The sequence below is a fragment of the Chelmon rostratus genome, chromosome 3 (assembly GCF_017976325.1).
Source record: "Chelmon rostratus isolate fCheRos1 chromosome 3, fCheRos1.pri, whole genome shotgun sequence".
In the NCBI taxonomy this organism is placed as follows: domain Eukaryota; kingdom Metazoa; phylum Chordata; class Actinopteri; order Chaetodontiformes; family Chaetodontidae; genus Chelmon; species Chelmon rostratus.
Genome location: NC_055660.1, coordinates 14981856 through 15001000, shown reverse-complemented (window position 1 = coordinate 15001000; position 19145 = coordinate 14981856). Strand labels below are relative to the sequence as shown.

Here is a 19145-nt window from a genome sequence, read left to right as displayed (position 1 = left end):
AAATGTTGCAGTAGCGAGGAGAGAGAGGGAGAGAGGGAGAGAGAGAGACTGCAGCATCGCTTGAGACCGGCAGCAGCAGCAGTCCCAAGCAGTGCAGGTGAGAGGGAAAAAAAGCCAGAGGAGGAGGAGGAGGAGGCGCATGTGGAGGAGAGAGAGCGAGAGAGAAAGAGAGAGAGAGAATGCGGGACTCTTGGAAAAAGACGCATCTACACTCGGTCCATCACCGAGACATCCATCCCGGACACGGGCTGCACAGGATTACGCTAAACTGACGATGGTGTTGGGACCTCCTTTCTAGCCACCACCAAGAGAGGCTCCAATACTCTGTTTTATGACCCATAAAATAATATTACATTACGAGAAACTCGCTCTGAAAAGCACTCTTGTCTCCTCATAACTTGCGTGAAGGAATCCGACGGCTTGGCACGTTGCTCCACTGCGGGGGAAAAAAAGAGGAAGAAAACCGCAGCTGGATGAGAAGGTAAGAAAAGATCCAGCAGCAGCATCCTAAAGACTTCTTCCAAACTGATTTTTATTCCTCTTCAGAGGATGTGAGTTCATTTTTCCTCGGCGTCCGGAGAGACGAGCAGTGTTTTTTTTTTTCTCCTCTCCCTCTCTCTCCTTTTGTGTGCTGCTGCATTGCAGTTTCTAACTGGAAAAACGCGAGAAAAGCTCGCTGTCCCACGTGTGACTGGAATAAAACAAAAAAGAACTTACAAACGGCGTAATGAACTGATAAGCGTCCTGGTGCGACAACGGGATAGCTCTCCGGCTGACGGAAAAGAAAGGAGTGAGGAAGAGTGAAGTGGATTAATCGGAGGGCTGATGAATTAGTTTTGTCTTTTTTTTTTTTTTTTTGTTCGCGGCAGGATGGATTTTCTCATATTTCTGTGGCCTGAACAGCCCAGCAAGACAGCCAAATTAAGATTGCAGAAGTTGAAAAAGCGCTGCCGAGTGTAGGAGGAGAATAAAAGGAAGGAGCCTGCGCCGGTGAAGTGAACTACAGTGAGAGCGCGGAAGCTCCTCTCCGGACCTCAGGCGGCAGTCCGCAGAGAGCGATAGGGAGAAGGTAAGAGAGGATAAATCAGACACCCACGCTGCGAGGTGCACCGGAGACCACGAAACGCCAGTAAAGAGGAGGCAAGCCGCGGCTCAGAGGCAGACAGAGCGGGAGGGAGAGAGGCGAGAGGAAGAAGGAGCCATGCAGAGGCTTGGTGCAGTGCACTCCTCCGCGGCGCAGGCTCTCAGCCTCGTGGTCTTAGTGCTGCAGCTGCTGACTCAGCTACCGGGTGCCAACTCAGCCCTCCGGTACCGGGTGGCGGAGGAGGGCCCACCTGACGTCAAGATAGGCAACGTGGCCGCCGACCTGGGCCTCACGGCAGGTACGGGCAGCGGGGACGTCACCTTCGCCCTGGAGAGCGGCTCAGAGTACTTCAAGATTGACAACGTGACAGGTGAGCTGACGACAGGCCCGCGGCGCATCGACAGAGAGAAGCTCCCGCAGTGCCAGATGATATTCGATGAAAACGAGTGCTTCTTGGACTTTGAGGTGTCGGTGATAGGGCCGCTGCAGAGCTGGGTGGACCTGTTCGAAGGCCGCGTGGTCATCACAGACATCAATGACAACACACCTTCCTTCCCCTCACCTGTGCTCCAGCTCTCAGTGGAGGAGAATCGCCCAATAGGAACCCTTTACCTGCTGCCCACAGCAACAGACAGGGATTTTGGGCGAAATGGCATTGACCGCTATGAGCTGATTCAGGACGGTGCAGCTGGGTCAAGTTCAACAAGACGCATGGCAGGAGGAAGCCCCATTGCTAGAGCGGATGGACTTGGGGACCGGAGGGGTAGAAGTGGAGATAATGGAGCAGGAGCCAGGAGCACTGTGTTTGAACTACAGGTTGCAGATATACCAGATGGTGAAAAACAACCACAGCTCATTGTGAAAGGAACACTGGATCGTGAGCTCAAAGACTCCTACGAGCTCATACTCAGGGTTCGAGATGGAGGGAACCCACCACGTTCATCCCAGGCCCTGCTTCGTGTTTCCATCACTGATGTGAATGACAACAGCCCACAGTTCGAGAGGTCCACGTATGAGGCAGAAATGGCAGAAAATGCTCCCCCAGGTACACCTGTCCTCCAGGTCAGAGCTTCTGACCGTGACATCGGAGTCAACGGGCAGGTGGAGTATGTCTTTGGGGCCGCCACTGAGTCTGTCAGGCGACTCCTGCGGTTGGACGAGGCAACTGGATGGCTGAGTGTTCTGCACAGGATTGACAGGGAAGAAGTGGCTCAGCTGAGGTTCACAGTAACGGCCAGAGACCGAGGTCAGCCACCCCGCACTGACCGCACCACTGTCGTCCTGGCAGTCCGGGATGAAAATGACAACGTCCCAGTTGTAGAGATCCGAAAGATCGGGCGCATCCCCGTTCGGGATGGAGCAGCATTGGTACCAGAGAATGTTCTGGTGGACACACCAGTAGCTCTGGTGCAGGTGTCAGACCGAGACCAGGGGGAGAATGGGGCTGTGACGTGCACAGTTGTGGGAGACGTCCCATTCACATTGAAGCCAGCTGGTGAAACAGCACTCCCACCTCTACCTGCAGACGACGCCTTTGACAGGTGAGCCAAACCAAAGGTAACCCCTCACAGTGACAGAAATCTTCACTGATGACTAAAGGAAGGAACTAACTGCTTAGTAATAAGCAGTTCCTAATAACTAGATACTGCAGTACTGAACCAGTATCTAATAATCAGCTCATTTGTGTAGGATGAGGCACTACTTTTCTCGAAGGAACATAAAACTGGCAAGTAATGGTAAGGTAATCATGAAGTAATGATACATTTTAAATGATAGCTCAGTATGATGCACCACTTTACCTGAGGGCAGACACAAACATTAACTAATATGTGCATAATAAGCTAATAATATTTGGATATGTTCCATTAAGCAACTGATACATTTACCAGGAGAAAATTAAATTAAAACTGGTTATTCATTAAGAAAATTGCCATAATTATATGACACTGGTTCATTAACATGCCAGTTGGCAGTTCTTGAGTATGTTATAGTTATCTACCATACGGCCTTTGATTCAGAGTTACATTAATTTGAGGATAATTCCAGACTCACGATTTGGTAACTTCCCAGGTATGTATATACATCTTGTGTAGTGTTATCAAATCTAAAACTTAACACCATTCACAGTCAAAGAGTCTTTGTATCTGGGGCTGGTGCTGATTCTATCCTATATGTTTTCTGATCTTTACATCCATACCTTCATGCAAGTCTCACCCACACTACAGCCTGGGGAGACACAGCTACAATTTCTATTTTCCACAGAGAATTCAGACAACGGTGGCTCAAGTGTTGTTGCATGTTGATTTAATTTAAGCTTGGTTCAAGTAGTGCCACTCATTCACTGAGGCTACAGAGTAGTTAGAATGTTCATTCAATATTCAGTAAAGTCAAGGGTTTTAGACTTTATTGTAATATTATTCTAGCGGTGCAGGCTGCAAATGTCAATGCTCTTAAGTCAATTGTAAAGATATTTCCTGAAGCTATTGAATGGGGGGAGTGAGGGACAGACAGAAAGCCAGCTTAGGATATTACTGCTACTATTTCTGACACCTGTACATTAAGGTTGGTTGTTGTATTGAATGTAGGGTTGCTTGAGACTAAAGCGTTTCTCTAAGTAACAATTACGAGAGGAATTCAGCCAGTAGATTAGTTGATTTAATGAAACAGTCACAGTTTCTGCAGTGTTGTTGTCTCTCTGCAGATGACTGCAGTCTCACAGGAAGATCTTTCAAAATCTGGTGTGTTTTAAATGTCGTACATATCAAAATATAAAAGCCGAAATGATTAGTTGATTAATCGTTCAGTCGACTGACAGAAAATTAATTGGCAGCTATTTTCACGATTGATTCGTCGTTTCAGTCAGTTTTCAAGCAATTACTCCAAACATTGTCTGGTCCTAGCTTTTCAAACGTGAGGATTTGCTGCTTTCCTTTGTTTCAGATCATTGTAATCTAGATCTTTTTGGTCTGATCTGCTGGTTGGACAACACAAGACATTTGACGATGTCACCATGGCCCTTTTAGCGTATAACAGAACATTTTCCATAAAAAGACCAGCACAAAGACGACTGACAAAATCATTTTCAGTCAACCAACACAATGGTAACTGATTAGAGGGAGCAGCATTAGTATTTCTATATACATTTTTTTTACTACTTTCGAGACGAGGCCTGTATTATTTCCATGAAGGGTAGCAACTCATGAAATTTCTTTTCTTACATTCACAGGAATAAGAAAAAATACTTCTTGCACACTTCGGCCTTGCTGGACTATGAGACCACAAAAGAGTACAGTGTGACCATCGTGGCAGTGGATTCTGGCAGCCCCAGTCTGTCCAGCAACAGCTCCCTGATGGTGCGAGTGGTAGATATCAATGACCATGCCCCAGCCTTTGCCCAGAACGTTGTGGAGGTCCACTTTGCTGAGAACAACTCGCCTGGTGAAAGGGTAGTCACTGTGGTCGCCACCGACGCTGACAGCGGCAAGAACGCAGAGATTGCGTACTCCCTGGACCTTGCTGCAAATGGGCCATTTTACATAGATGCAGATAATGGAGATATCCGTGCCACCGGGGTTCTGGACCGTGAGCAGCGAGAGAGGTATGAACTCCGGGTTATCGCCAAGGACAAGGGCACACCATCTCTGCAAGGCTCTGCGACTGTTGTCGTTCAGGTGACCGACCGCAACGACAATGCCCCAAAGTTTGTTCAGGAAATCTTTACATTCTACGTGAAAGAGAACCTGCTTGCCAACAGCCCAGTCGGCATGGTCACCGTGACTGATGCTGACGAAGGCGAGAATGCAGAACTCAGTCTGTTTGTAGAGATGGATGGAGTTGATGAGAAGAAGACGGGAGAGAAGACAGAAGGAGAAGATGGTAAGAAAGAGCAAGAAGAGGTGTTTTCCATCGAGAACAACACAGGAACTATCTTCTCTTCAGCATCGTTTGACCGTGAAAAGCTTTCTACCTACACCTTCCGTGTCAGGGCTGTGGATGGAGGGGAGCCGCGCAAAACCGCCACCGCTACTGTCTCGCTCTTTGTGACGGATGAAAACGACAACGCCCCCTCAATCACCTCTCCAGCCAATGAGTCCTACACCCTCCTTCCGCCTGCCAGCAGTGCCCGCACCATTGTCCGGACTGTAACGGCCATAGACTCAGACACCGGCCCGAATGCAGACCTCCGCTATGCACTTGTGGGGGGAAATCCCTTCAGACTGTTTGAGATTGGCCACACCAATGGAGTGATCACCCTTGCAGAACCTCTGGAGCGACGCCATAGAGGTCTGCATCGCCTGGTGGTCCGGGTCAATGATAGTGGGGCCCCCTCGCTGTGTGCCACTGCCCTGGTCCATGTCTTCATCAATGAGAGCTTGGCCAACGCCACCGTGGTGGATGCACAGGTAATCTTCATATAGAGAGATATACTGATACATATGCCTATGTATGCACTGTCCTGTTTTGTTGTGTGCCGGCCTCCATTGTTCCACAGAGTTGGCAGTGATAACCGATAATGACAGCGGCGATGTACTGCTTTGATCCATTCAAATAATGGCCACTCTGATGACACATTACAATGGAAAAGGGTGGTAATGACAACTGATTGTAGCTTTTAAAACTAAACTGGTAAGGAGACTATTTTCTTGATAGAATGAGATAAATGCACAATTCCTACCGTCTGCATGGTGTTGCAATTTCCTGCCTATTTTTGAGGAAATAATTGTGCCTATATTTGTCCCAGATGAAGAACCCAATTTATCTTTTGAGGGCTATTGGCAGTGCCAGCTTCTTTGTAGTTTGGATGTTCTTTGTCCAGCATACATTCTTATAATGACTGTGTGGTTAAAATAACTGTTATTACTGAAGTGGCTGTTCTTTTATGGTACATTGAACTCAGAGCTTAGAGCATTAGGTGTGTGTGTGTGTGTGTGTGTGTGTGAGGGAGAGACAGAGCATTAGGGGTGAGTGTGTTGAAGAGAACGATGGGCCTGTCCCAGTTTTGGCCTTGTAACACAGAGTAGGTTGAAGTATGTTCATTTGAATAGAAGTTGTACTTTAGCAGTGTCTCTCCACTATAGGCCTGAATATTGATGAGGCTTAGGAGTTTTCATTGTGTCGCGCTGCACATTCAGAGCAGAGCAGAAGCGGTCCGACTTTGAGGAAAGTAACTGAAAACCACTACAAGTTCTAAATGAATAATGTTTACAGGTGCGAAAAATATGAACTTGCGCACTAATACATCCGTGATTATTGAGGAAATCAGCATGGTGTCCTGCAGGACCTCATAGCAAGATTACAGTTTGCTTGAAAGATCCATAGTGAGGGTGAAGAGGTAATTGACTAGACTCAAAGACATTACAGAGATACCAGAAATAACCACAACAGCATGAGTTCAAATTTAGATTACACTGTGCTGGTGGAAATCTGTCTCTCCTCTGCTGTCATTGTATTAATCAAGTTAACTTCCCAATATGCCTTAAAAAACTTAAACAAAGTCATAAATGTTGGCAGGTAATAATTACTAAAACTTGCGCTCTGGTGTGGGCAAAGAAATTTGTATTGGCTAATAATTAAATCTGCTCAGTGGCCTTGCGGTTGCAGTGTTTGATCTGAGACGAAGAGCTTGTGGTTTTAACCCCCACACTTGAAACGCCCTCTCATATTTGCTCCGAGGAAAAGGTCTTCAGCTGTCAGGTCCGTGCATGCAACGTGACGTTAACAGCGTAACCCAAAACTAACTCTGAGAGGGAAACAACATTCAGGCAGACAAGAGGCACAAAGCTCCAAAAATGTGTCAAAGCACCGATTTCGCTGAGACCCCCAAACACCATCCTCAAATACTTTGAAAGGCCCCTTTTTTTTTAATCAAAACACAAACCTGTTTCAACCACCGAATGTGATCTCCGAGGGCACACCTTACAATGCAGATGTTTGCGGCATTTTGTGGTGAAATGGGAGCACTTGTGGAATGTCTATGATTTCTAAGGGAGTAATGTGTACTGCAGCTGATTTCTCCTTTTCAATCATGTTTCTATATATCTCTCTTTAAGACTGTCACATAGCAACTGCTTTGTGTGCGCCCTTTGAGTTCTCGCTATTCTTGTTCTGAACGCCACTTAAAAGCTGAATCTTTTGTTTTAGCCAGAGAAAAGCACATCCTGTATAATCATAGCCTGACTCACCTCATGCGGAGACAAGTTGGCGTCCGAAAAAATGGCACTTTTTTTTTTTTTAAGCAGAGACAAACAACAGGAGCACAGATAGAAGGTGTAGTGTTTGAGCTCCAGCCAGTAAGTAGAACACCTCATGAATGTTACACTGTCAATTAAGAGTAGAATGAAAAGTACAAATTGAACAATCAAGGGGGTGAGGATTAGAACAGAACAGTTGGTAAGCGGTGGAACAATGGTGTTGACAGGTGGAATTAACTGCAATGTGCCTAAATGACCAGGGCCATTGAATGGAACAATAGAGTATAATATGACCAAGCTGGTATGAAAAGCCGTCTTTGATTACAATATGCATAGTTTAGTTTGATTGTAGGGAGGAACTTGGCGGAGTAATTGAGTAGAAGTCATTGAAGAGAGAATACCTCCATCTCGTAATGAAGTCAAACTGTGTGGTGGATGGATGCCAGATGTAATTAGGGAAGGAAAACGGCTGCTACTGCTGCAGCACCGCGGCAGAAAATGACTCCAGTCTTTTCTATCCAACAGTACTGGGTGGACCACATGTTGTGTAATTAGCTACAATATGATGCTGCAGAGTCTGAGCTAGAGGAAGAAGGAATTAGAAGAAGTTGTGATATTTTAGACAGGGTTGTCATTTGGGAGACTTCAAGATGCTTTGCGCATCAGAAGTGCATTGTACTGTGAATCTGATTAAGGCCCTTAGTGATAGTATTTTCACATTCATAATTTGTGTTTCATCTCAGATCAAGATTTTTTTTTGTTTTATCTTTGAAATGCGGGATATTTCCACGTCTTTCTATTAATATAATGAATAGCTAACAGTTACCAAACTGCAGCTCTCTGTTCTTATGCAGAGCTGTGAATTCATTGAGTTATCGGGAGCCCTCTTAAGCTTGGGTCAATAGAGTGGTCAGGGGAGAACTCCTGGTCTTGGTCGCAGCATCGGCCTCTGCAGTGACATGCAGATAATAGAATCCTCTGAGAGTCCAACAGATAGATGGTGGTGTTAAGCCAAGCCGGGACAAAGCTCATGCAGCAGAAAGGAAGATTCCACTGGGAGCTTGAGATGCGTCAGAGGGATGCACTCGAAAACGGCAGTAGAGGTGGCTATACTGCACACACCTGCACATGGCCGCCTATACGTCGCTCACACTCAGTGGGGTGTCTCCTCTTCTCACATGCGCACACACGCTCGGCTCGACAAGCGTCTCCAGTCCCAAACGCGCACAAACCTGGCTCTCGCACGCTGTCACATAGTACATGCACATATGGCACTGCATCACTATTTTCTTTTCTTCCCTGTGTTGCACGCACAATACAGCAGACAGTGCAGGGATGCACTAAGCCAGTGAAATGCCCAGCAGAATGAGAATGGAAAGGAATACTGCAGGCAGAAGAAGAACAATGGGGCTGAGGGGAGAGCGGAGCCTGGCGGAGAGGCCCTCTGCAGTGGAAGCAGAATAATGGAAGAGAACCAACACAACTCACTCAAAAACAATGAAACTTAAAACAGAGATAGTTGATGATGAAACAGTGAAATATAATACGGTCCCGTTCTTAGCTTGGGGGTGGTGAGAAGTGTATAACAGCTCTCTATATGAGTAAGCCCGATATGCCTTGGATAATGTAATAAGCAAGCAACACAGTGCAGCTCTATGAGCAGCGCTCTCTGCAGCATTACCAATACTCCAGGTTATACTGTACTTATTTTATTTGGTTATTGTAAACCACAGGGGCTCAAATTGAACTCCTCTCTCTCACCTTCACTCTCCGTCTGTCTCCCGTTCAATCCGGCAAGCCTTATTACCCACCATTCTTAAGGCGGCAGGGATTACATGAATATATAATTTCCAGCCTTGACAGGCCAAAGGAATTGTCATATGAGCTCCGAGACGAGGTGTCAGTGCTGCAGAATGAGTTTTCTCACTAACGGACAGCTTACAGTCTGTGTGGGCTCATGTAGGTGTATGCATAGGTTTAAGTGTGTCTGTGTGTGTGTGTGTGTGTGTTTAGGTATTTTGTCATGTCTTTGCATAATGACTCTCCCAACATAGTTGCTATGTATTGATTAGAGATATTCAGATTCATGACCCTGCCCCATATTACCAGCAGGGCTCTGCAGACCAGACCTCCACAGCCTCATTGTCTCCCGTAGAGCAAGGCTCCATAACCAGTAATGGCTGTGTTTGTGCTTCAGCACAGTCCACTTTCTTCTAATGATCCTTTTATTAGTGCACAAGCTCAGAGGGTGCACATGTTTGTGTGTGTGTGTGTGTGTGTGCCCTCAGCCTTGTATATGTGTTCGCAAGTTCACAATGGAATCTTTGCAGTTTGTCTCCTCTATGTTAAACCCAAATACAAAATATTTTAGAAGTGTAATGTATATTGATCAGACTGGATTAGCATGCATTTGCCTTGCATCGAGGAAAAACTATTATGCTTAACAGAACAACACACTCAAGAATCTTAAGTAGGCAAAAAGACAACATCTCTGAAAATGACTCCATAGAGCACACTTATTTACAGTAGCCTTCTATGTGTCTGTCCATCCAATTCTCAGTGCAAAAAAAAAAATTGTGATAGCAAATCCTTAACAAATCCACGCCTACGCCATCATTTACAATAGGGACATTGTTCATTGATGAGACAGTAGATGTGTTTGTGTTCTGGGGATGTAGTCATAGCACGTCTCTTGCCTTTATTGCACATTTATTGACTGTTTCTCCTGCTCTTCCTCATCTAACTGTCCCTGACCTAAATGTCTAAAGTTTCCTTTTATTCTTTTAATCAGCTTTAAACAGCATAATCCGAGGCATTTCCTGTGCCCGTGCAGATGATGCGAGATCACAAGTGGAGAATTACAGGCACAACTTGAAATGCTGCAACTGGGAAGCAAGAGCAATTATATATTTAGCGACACTGTATGTGTCTGGGAATAATGGAGGAGCTCCCCCACTAAAATGCACAGATGAGTTTAATTAAGTTGAAGATGCTGTTTGATGTTTCTCTGTGGCTCACACCCACTGTCATCTTTTACTGTTGCTGTTTTCGACTTTTTTTCTCATTGATGGCTTCTTTCTTTTTCTTGCTTTTCCTCCTTTACTCTGCATCCTCTCTGCTCCACTCTCGCTCTCACCCCAGGTGGCCCGAAGCCTGATGGCTCCGCTGTCGCTGGACATCGCAGGGGACCCAGACAGCGAGCGTGCATTAGGGAAACAGCGCCTCAGTGTAGCTATTGGTGTCCTGGCGGGAGCCGCGGCGGTCATCCTAGTTATCCTCCTTGTAGTCACAGCTCGACAGTGCGGCGCTCAGGGAAAGAATGGCTATGAGGCCGGTAAGAAGGAGCCAGAGGAAGACTTCTTCAGTCCTCCGGGGGCTCAGCCACAGGCCGGCCGCGGCAGGGGGTCAGATCGTGGACGCAAACCTCGACGGGACAAACGTAACGGAAGTGGCGGTAGTGCAGCTGCAGGAGGTGGGAAGTCCGACAGGTCACTCTACAGCGGCATTGTCACAGTCAACGGGCTGCGCCGGCATGCAAATGATGACGATGAGGAGGATTTGAGCAGTGCGAGCGAGCGCCTGGCAGCCCGCTACTGTGTTGTTGACGGTGACCCCGGCAGCCCGCGGATGGGCGGCGGCAGGAGACACCAGTCAAGCCCAGATCTGGCCAGGCACTACAAATCCAGCTCACCTCTCCCCGCGGTGAATCTGCAGCCCCACTCCCCTCCAGCTGAGGGGAAGAAGCACCAGGCAGTCCAGGACCTGCCTCCCTCCAACACCTTTGTGGGCAGTGGGGCTTGTGTCGGGAGTGCCGGCTCCAGCAGCAGCAGCAGTGGGGGGAGTGGCAATGCAGATGCCATGTCCCTGGGATCTGACCAGTGCTCAGAGTATGGCTGCCAGACTGGGAACAAGTACAACAAACAGGTAGGAGCTCTGGGAAGGGGCTGGGATGAGATAGTCTCTGTGGATCCCCAGTTTTTGTTTGCTCTGTCCCCTCTCTATGTAAATCTTAACACTCTCAGTCAGCCCTTTTTTGACTCTGTGTCCGCTCTCTGGCTCCAGATATCCGTCTCCTCCCCCTCGTCCCCAGCTTCATCTCCTCTTATTCGCACATCTGCTGACACACCACGCCGTACACCCCGCCGCTAACGTCTAAACACCTTTTTATCTCCACAAATAGCTGTCAGTGTGTGCGCACACGCTTGTGTGTCTGTGTCAGCAAGCCTAAGCCTGTGAGCGTGAGCCTGTGTGACGGTACCCTGCTGTCAGAGTGCGTGTGTGCTCCGTGTCAAACATCGGCCCTCTGTTTAGCACGATCTAACACGGGGGACATGAGCCAACCCCCCACTGTAGCCCAACAGTATGTGAATGTGCATTTGTGTATACATACATGACTGCGTGTGTGCATGCGTGTGTGAACGCGTGTGTGTGAGACCGTGTGTATGAACCCCTGAGGAGTTCAGTTGGAGTAAAGACGGAGAGGGAGTGGGCGAATAGTTGATTCCAACAGGGTAATTGGTCATTTTGTGTTTCTGTTTTGCTTATCAGGCTGTTATCTTTTCTCCATTTAGCATATATGTTTATTCCGTAAACAATATCGGTTGCATAGATAATGGATGCACAGGCTTTGGTGTTTGCTCTGGAAGTTGCAGTTAAAAGCCGAAGCCCTGCTGACAAATAATACCGCATAGAGACGGTCACTCACCCCTCTGCCCACGCACCAACACTAACACAAACTCGCACAGGCTCCATCTATCATCGCAGACACACTGACACAGCAGGGTCTCCCCTGTCCATGGGGAGCGCTCCCAAGAGTGATGTTTGAGTGACAGCTAACCCCTCTTAAAGGGGTGGTGTCTCATTTCCTTGACAGAGAGCTCTACATTTATCCTCCCCGTGGTGAAAAAGTGCTGATGTGGTCATTAAAAGGGAAGGAGAGGAGCTTCTTAGGCTAATCAATTCATACACGGGCTCTCTGATCCCGCTCAACGTACGCTCACACACACACGCAGGGACGCGCACGCATCCGCGTACGCACACACACTCCAGAGGTTAATCCATTACGGAGTCAATCCTCTTAATCTGCCGTTCCCAGGGAAAGAAAATGCTTACTGGGAGAGTTTGGCGTTCATGCTTACGTGTACTCAAAACATGCCAGCACATATACGGGGACGAACCGACACACAAACTGACAGCGGAATGAATTATTGATCGTATGAGGTAATTAACTCCTCTGCTGCAGTGCAGTCTGCTCCCCCCACCAACCCAGACCACCCCCAAAATATCCAACAGTCAGTGGTTTCATACACAGCTCTGTGTGTGTGTGTGTGTCTGTGCAAGAGTTTGGGTGCTTGTGCATGACTGTGTTCGCGCACGTGTCAGAATTTGTTAACTCGAACAGTTTGGCGCCATGAGCAGGTTTGTGTTGGTGGGTGCCACTGTGCTTGAGGGACTGCTTATTTCATGAAGGCATATGCATTTTATATGTGAGTGCAAGTGAGAGATAGACTCAGGGAGTAAGAGGTGGTGAGTATGTGCCAAATGTAGGAACTGGGACGCTGACAGAATTTGGAATAGCATTAGATCAGGAGTGGGAGAGAATTATGGGAGGTTAGGAGGGGAGGAAGATGGAGTAAACGAGATGGGGGGGGCTTTGAATTTCAAAGCTACTTTACTGGGTCAGTGAAAACTCTAAAAACTGTTCATCTGAAGTCAGCACATCATCAGACCAACTAGGGTGCTCCAAATAGGAAAAAACGAATGCAAAAAAAAGGCAAGTAATAAAAACTGGGCGTCATGGACGAAGAGCAAGATTGCATCAAAGAGGCAACAAAATGGTAAAACAGCTCAGTCCAATGTGGGTGGATCTTTTTTAAAGAGAGAGAAAGAAGAGAGGGAAAAGGGAAGAATATCCATATCAATGGGCTTGAATAGATACAAAAATGAACAAGAGAAGGATTGAGAGGTAGAGGTTAGCTGAAAGGGAGAGAGAGGGGCAGTGTTAGAGGAAAGGCAGTGCGAGCCAGTTAAAAGAAAGGAGGAGCGGTAGAAAGGGAGAATGGGATAAGAGTGTGTTTTGTATTTTGGTTAGGGGTGGATATCATCTGAGATATTTCGGCATCAGTGCTTTTTTTATCCCTGAGTTTCAGCACAGATAACAAAATGACACAATCTTAGATATCTCACTTTGTTCCACTCCAAAAAACTTACATCTTACATCAAAAGTAAGCAAAATTGTGATTTAAAGCAGTAAATATTTGCTAAAAGCATTAGACGAGACATTTGAGACCAACTTTTGGTACTTTGGTAGTTTTTGATAATCAGTGCCACGGACACATTTGGGTTGGAACCTGAAAAGTATGGAGGTGGGATACCTGGGATGGAGAGAGTGTAAAGGAGGAGGTTGGAGAACGTTTTTTCAAGTGAGGAGAGGCAGGGAGAGTGAGTGTGTGTGTGTGTGTGTGTGTGTGTGTGAGAGAGAGAGAGAGAGAGAGAGAGAGAGAGAGAGGTCCAGTTTGGGTGGCAGCCAGAGAGTGAGAGTGGACTGCTGAGATGTGGGTCATCAGGATACCCGTTGGCATCAGGACACATTAATGATCACAGCAGTCACATGGCACTGCAGTCAATATGGGCAAAGTGGCCTCGTTCTCCCCTCTAACCACCGCCACACACACATAACACACACTCAACCACAAAACAGTTTTTCCGGTCTGTCCTCAGTCGACCACAGCAAAGTGGTTGTCTGAACTCACTGAAACATTCTGGTTTCCCTTTTCTCTGGCTTTTACTTTTCTTTTTATCGCCTTGTGTAAGTTGTCTCGATGAGCCCTTCGCGCTGTCCTTTTCTTTCGTCTTACCTCTCCTTTTGACTCTCACCCTTTGTTCCTCTCTGTCGCTCTCCCGCTTTCTTTGCCATATGCGCGGCCATAAATCTAAACACCCCGCCACTGCTACCTTTGCGTCTCCCGTGCACCACACTGACCTCTGAGAATGAATCGACTCAGCGGTTTCACTTGTGCGACTTCTTCTTTTACTGTAGTGAGCACTTTCTCTCTCTCCGGACCCAGCGTGTGTGTGCGTGTGTGTGTGTGCGTGTGTGTGCGTGTGTGTGTGTGTGTGTGTGTGTATGTGGGGAGGGGTTGGCTGGGTGAGAGTGCGGTGCCACAAAGGCTGAATCGAACCAGACACACACCTACACACAAACACACACACACACACACACACACACAACTCTAATCAATGCACCGTTTACAAGGCCAAGACTGCAGCAGAAACAGGTGGGTTGACAGGGCAGTTTTTTGTGCATCGCATAGTTTCACAGTGTTTGGCGAAGGTCAGCGCCGGGCTGTCACGACACGGGGTGCCACGCTGTTTTGACACAGCAAGGACAGGCTATAGAGACGAGTTTGTGGCAAACGGGACTCAACCAGCCGGTCCTGTCCATCTAATTGGACTGTATGGACAGGCGCTGGCAGAGAGATTAGGTCTACTGGATTATAAAATTGAAAAGCAGCTTTTCATTTCAATGAAATCCTTCCAGGATTAAATATGATGAGCGTCTGTCACAGACTCACACTCACCCCTCCATGCGCTCAGACACGCCACACGAGCACATCCACACGTACACTTCCAGTGATAACATGCAGCATGCATTCAGGTCATAGGGGTGATGGCACTGTCAACCAGAAACAAACAGAAACACACACACACACTCTCCCCTCCCTCTTTCTCTCAGGTACACACACTGTAACCGACCCGTGACCCCTGTCATGATGATACCAACGCTCTGATGTATTTATTAAAGCCACCGCGAGTTCGTGCCGCGCAGCCGGCCATATGCTCACGGGGTGAGGAGGTGGTGAGGTGAGGAGGTGGGGGTAAGCGAGAGGTGAGAGGGACTAGGTAACCAAAGCGGGGATCACCCAACGATCCAGACTGAAAACTGATCTACTGACCCGGAGACAAAGAGCGAGGGGAGGAGGTGAGTCAGTGGGCATCGGAGGGGAAACCTGAGCCGGGCAGAAAAAAGAGAGAGAGAGAGGGAGGTAGATGATGAGAGGGGATGAAGAAAGGTTCAAACATTGCTGGACAATGGAGGCAGATGTGTGTTTGTGTTAGATGCTCAGGTTGTGGAGGTGGAACACATGCTCACCCTGTAAACATTGATTTTCCGCTTGACCAGGATCATATGGATACCTTACAAATATGCAGTGTTTAAAGGTGCTTTCACACCTGCAGTTCAGGCCCACTGGTCCAGACCAAAGAACAACAAAGAAAAACATTAAACACCGGGGCTTTGTTGCTCTTGTCTATTTTCTGTTCAACTTCATAATCATAATTAACTAATAATACAACAAACATTAAATCCCTCTGACTGACTTTCATTTCTTTTGACTGTTTAGTCGACCTGTCATCCTGTGCTACGAGGACCCACCGCAGTAAAGCAAAGCAAGATTTATTCCAGTTGTATTCGACTTTATTCATCCTCCCCGGTGGTCACAAAGAGCTCTTCAAAGTAATAGCTGGTTGTGAGCATTATTAGTTAACACCGCCACCTCATCTGTCATTCTGTTAATCATGAATGATTCAGTTTTTAATTACAAAAAGGGAAAAACTCACACATTCCTGCTGCTGTGATCACCAAACAGATCTCTGATAACCATGTAGGAGATGGACAATGTAATATTTGCTGTGATCAGCAGACAAACATGTACTGTTTATTTGTTTCGTTAAGATTTTTAATTTGCCAAATTCACATTTGTGTCATTAAGGAAAGCTCTAATCTTTGCTTTTCTGTGTTGTTCACTTCAACAGCTGATTCAGTTTTTTGTTCCACGCTGGAGTTCGAATGACGACATTCATACCAGCCTAAAGAAAGCAAACCAAACAGAGACAAACTTTTTTTTAAAAATCGCATCTGACGCTCCTCCTCAGCGAATTGACTTTACTCAGTTGTCATGGAGATTGAACATGCTCATCGTATGACGTAAGAATGGAACTTCAGGTCAGGTTATACAATTTTTCATTTGAAGAGCACCAAATATGTTACGACGTGAAAGCATCCGAACACGATATCTACACACTAGACGCGTTTTAGCCAAATCTTGAAGCAACAATTTTGTTTTTTACGTGTGACCTGCACTGATTGTGCGCCGGGCTGCGAGCGCTGTCAGAAACCCCCTGTGAATGCACAGCAGTGCTGCAGCTGAGCGCATCCAGTGTGACGAAAAGCGACGGAGGTCTGCAGCTACTGTCGCTGTGCGGCCAGGGTCCAGCCGTCCTCGGCCGGATGAAGACGAGACCTCCAGAGTGACGTTTCTGTTAAGCTAAAGCCGAGGGGAGGCATGTTGTGGCGAGGGCTGCTCTTCATTTGAGGAGTCGGGCAATGAAAGCCAGTGGAACGTCCTCAGAAATTTCTTAAATCAAAAGCGTGCGTGCGTGTGTGCGGGCACGCTCCCGTGTGTGTGTGAGCTCAGGACAGCAGGACAAAGGCAGAATGACAAAGCGAGTGGGAGAATCAGAGGGAGTGAGATTGTGCGAGGCAGAGGGAGAGAAATTGTCTGTTTCCTCACACATCAAGGTCACCCAGAGCTGAAATGTGATTGGAAGTCCCCTGTCTGTCTTGGCTGTTTACCACGCGAGATAATACAGACAGGCTGCTCAGCTGATAATGTTACTGTGTTAACAACTCCTCCCTTCAGCTTTTGTTTCAAGCTCTCTGTGAAATGGCAGGAATGCGGGAATGTCATTCCCACACACACACGCACACACACATACACACACGCACACACACGCAGACAAGCTGAGGCAGGGACGCGCACAGCAGACGCCGTCAGACGTGTGATTCTAACACACACCGACGTGCCCACTGAAACACGCTCTTGTGTGTACATAATAGCACATAATTACACACCCTCCCAGATCCTTATGCATATACGCTTTTCACCGCGAGCAGGCTGATAAGAATATGATGACACACGAGCGGAGAGGAAAGTTTTCCGGCTCTTACATCAGTTTCTCCTTCCATTCCCTCTGGATTGAATCACATGCGCAAGCCCGGGCACACTCTGTCTCCTAGAATCACACACATCTGTAGAGCCTTACAAACACACTCTCTCTTAACTCCCTGACACACACACACACTTGAACACACACAAAGACCTACATAGCAAGCCCCTCGCAGAGATGCTTCCTTTTATTTGCCTCTTGAAGACGTTGCTCTGTATTGAGCAGCTCTGCATTCAGCTCATCTGCCTTACAGCATTACCTTAATGGCTGTCTGTGGGTTGAGCAATTTTACCCAATATTGCTAAACAAAAGCGCTCTTTCTCGCACTAGACAGGGATTCTAGACAGCTTAGTAGCCCTTTGACTGGTTTTATCCACCTACACAAAAGAATCTTCAGTGCATTAAGTGGTATTGAGTTGAGCTGAATTAAATTGACTTGAATGGATTTTGAATTGGACTGAATTGGACTGAGCCCAACTCAGCTCAATTACATACATAATTCAAATTGTATGGAATCAAGTCGGACCGAGCCGGCTCAAACTGAATCAAACTGGAGTGAAGTGAACTGAAGTGATTTAAATTAGTTTACCTCGCGAGTGGATGCTGCAGGTGTCAGCGCAGAGGGCAGAATGTGAGTGACTTCTTATATCAGGTGGGCCGACATGATATTGTTAGTGTCAGTCTGTGTAAGACGTGTGAAAATAATACGTTTTGTACGTGTCGCCTCAGTTTTATAAGCTTGTACATTTCGGTCTGTAGCTGTAAACTCTGAAAGTTTATATATTCAGGTCTGCGCTTGCGGGCTTAATTTTTTAAGTGTGGGCATTTAAGCTTCTGTCTGTAAACTCTGAGCTTGTGCTGGATGGCTTCAAGCTTAATCTGACAAACTGTGCAATAATAAAATTATTCAAGTGCTCTGTCCACCTCTAATGGGTTCTGCATGCTCGAAGCGAACTGGGTCATGCAATGTTTCCTTCGACCGTGTCTTGAGGCCAAATTATTTATATCTTGCTGCATCACACTGTCTCTCCAATCCATCTCCAATAACTCTTTTTAAATCTATGCAGTGAACCTTGAAAATGACAATAAGATCAAACCCTGCTGTGCTCTAACACTCCCAACCATGTGGCCAATCAGTGCGCACAGTGATTGTAAGATTGTCTTTCGAATGCTGCAAAAAGCCCTTTGTTTTTAATGATTGGTCAGGTCTTTTACCTGGTTGTGTGACATCTTTAGATAGACACAGCTAATAACAGCTGTCTCACTGCCACATGATTGGCCGATGTAGGCAGCCAATTGCATTGGTGGTTTAGGACCTCCAAGCAAACTGTTAAGTGTCCCCCACTCTGTGTTTGTGGACCCTCTGTTCTCTGTAGAAAGAACTGGACCAAACTTCACCACCTAGTAAACCTGTCAGAAGTCTGTGAGCACGCAGACGGACACCTGCACATGATTTATTCATCTCACATTATGTAAAATTAATCTTGAAGCCATGGAAGTGCATGCAGAAATTTGAAAAAAGAGCATACAGATGGAAACCCAATGATCAGACTTAGAAATTAAGGCCACAAACAAAGACCTGCATGCACAAACTTGCAAAGCAGAGAGACAGGTACAAACTTAAAAAACTAAAATAACAAGAGCAGCACTTCACTTCCAAACCATGATGAATGACTGACTAGTCCATAGGCCAGTCGCCTGCACCGTCTGCCTCTGAACTCATCGCTCTGTAACTCATCCAATAAAAAGTGTCTCTTTCCAACCCGCCATCCCCAATCCAATGTCTGTCTGCCCCCCCAACCACACACACACACACACACACACACACACACACACACCCTCCTCCGTCTGTCTTCCCTCTG

General features: G+C 46.9%; 1 protein-coding gene across 1 annotated transcript in view; it reads left to right on the top strand.

Annotated features, from left to right (window-relative positions):
• Positions 1-1201: 1201 nt before the first annotated feature.
• Positions 1202-19145, top strand: part of pcdh7a (protocadherin 7a) — a 36235-nt gene continuing 18291 nt past the window's right edge. Inside the window, exons 1-3 of the mRNA XM_041933814.1 lie at positions 1202-2625; positions 4311-5487; positions 10417-11199. Coding sequence (XP_041789748.1) covers positions 1202-2625; positions 4311-5487; positions 10417-11199 — 3384 coding nt within the window. The remainder of the gene's footprint in view (positions 2626-4310; positions 5488-10416; positions 11200-19145) is intronic.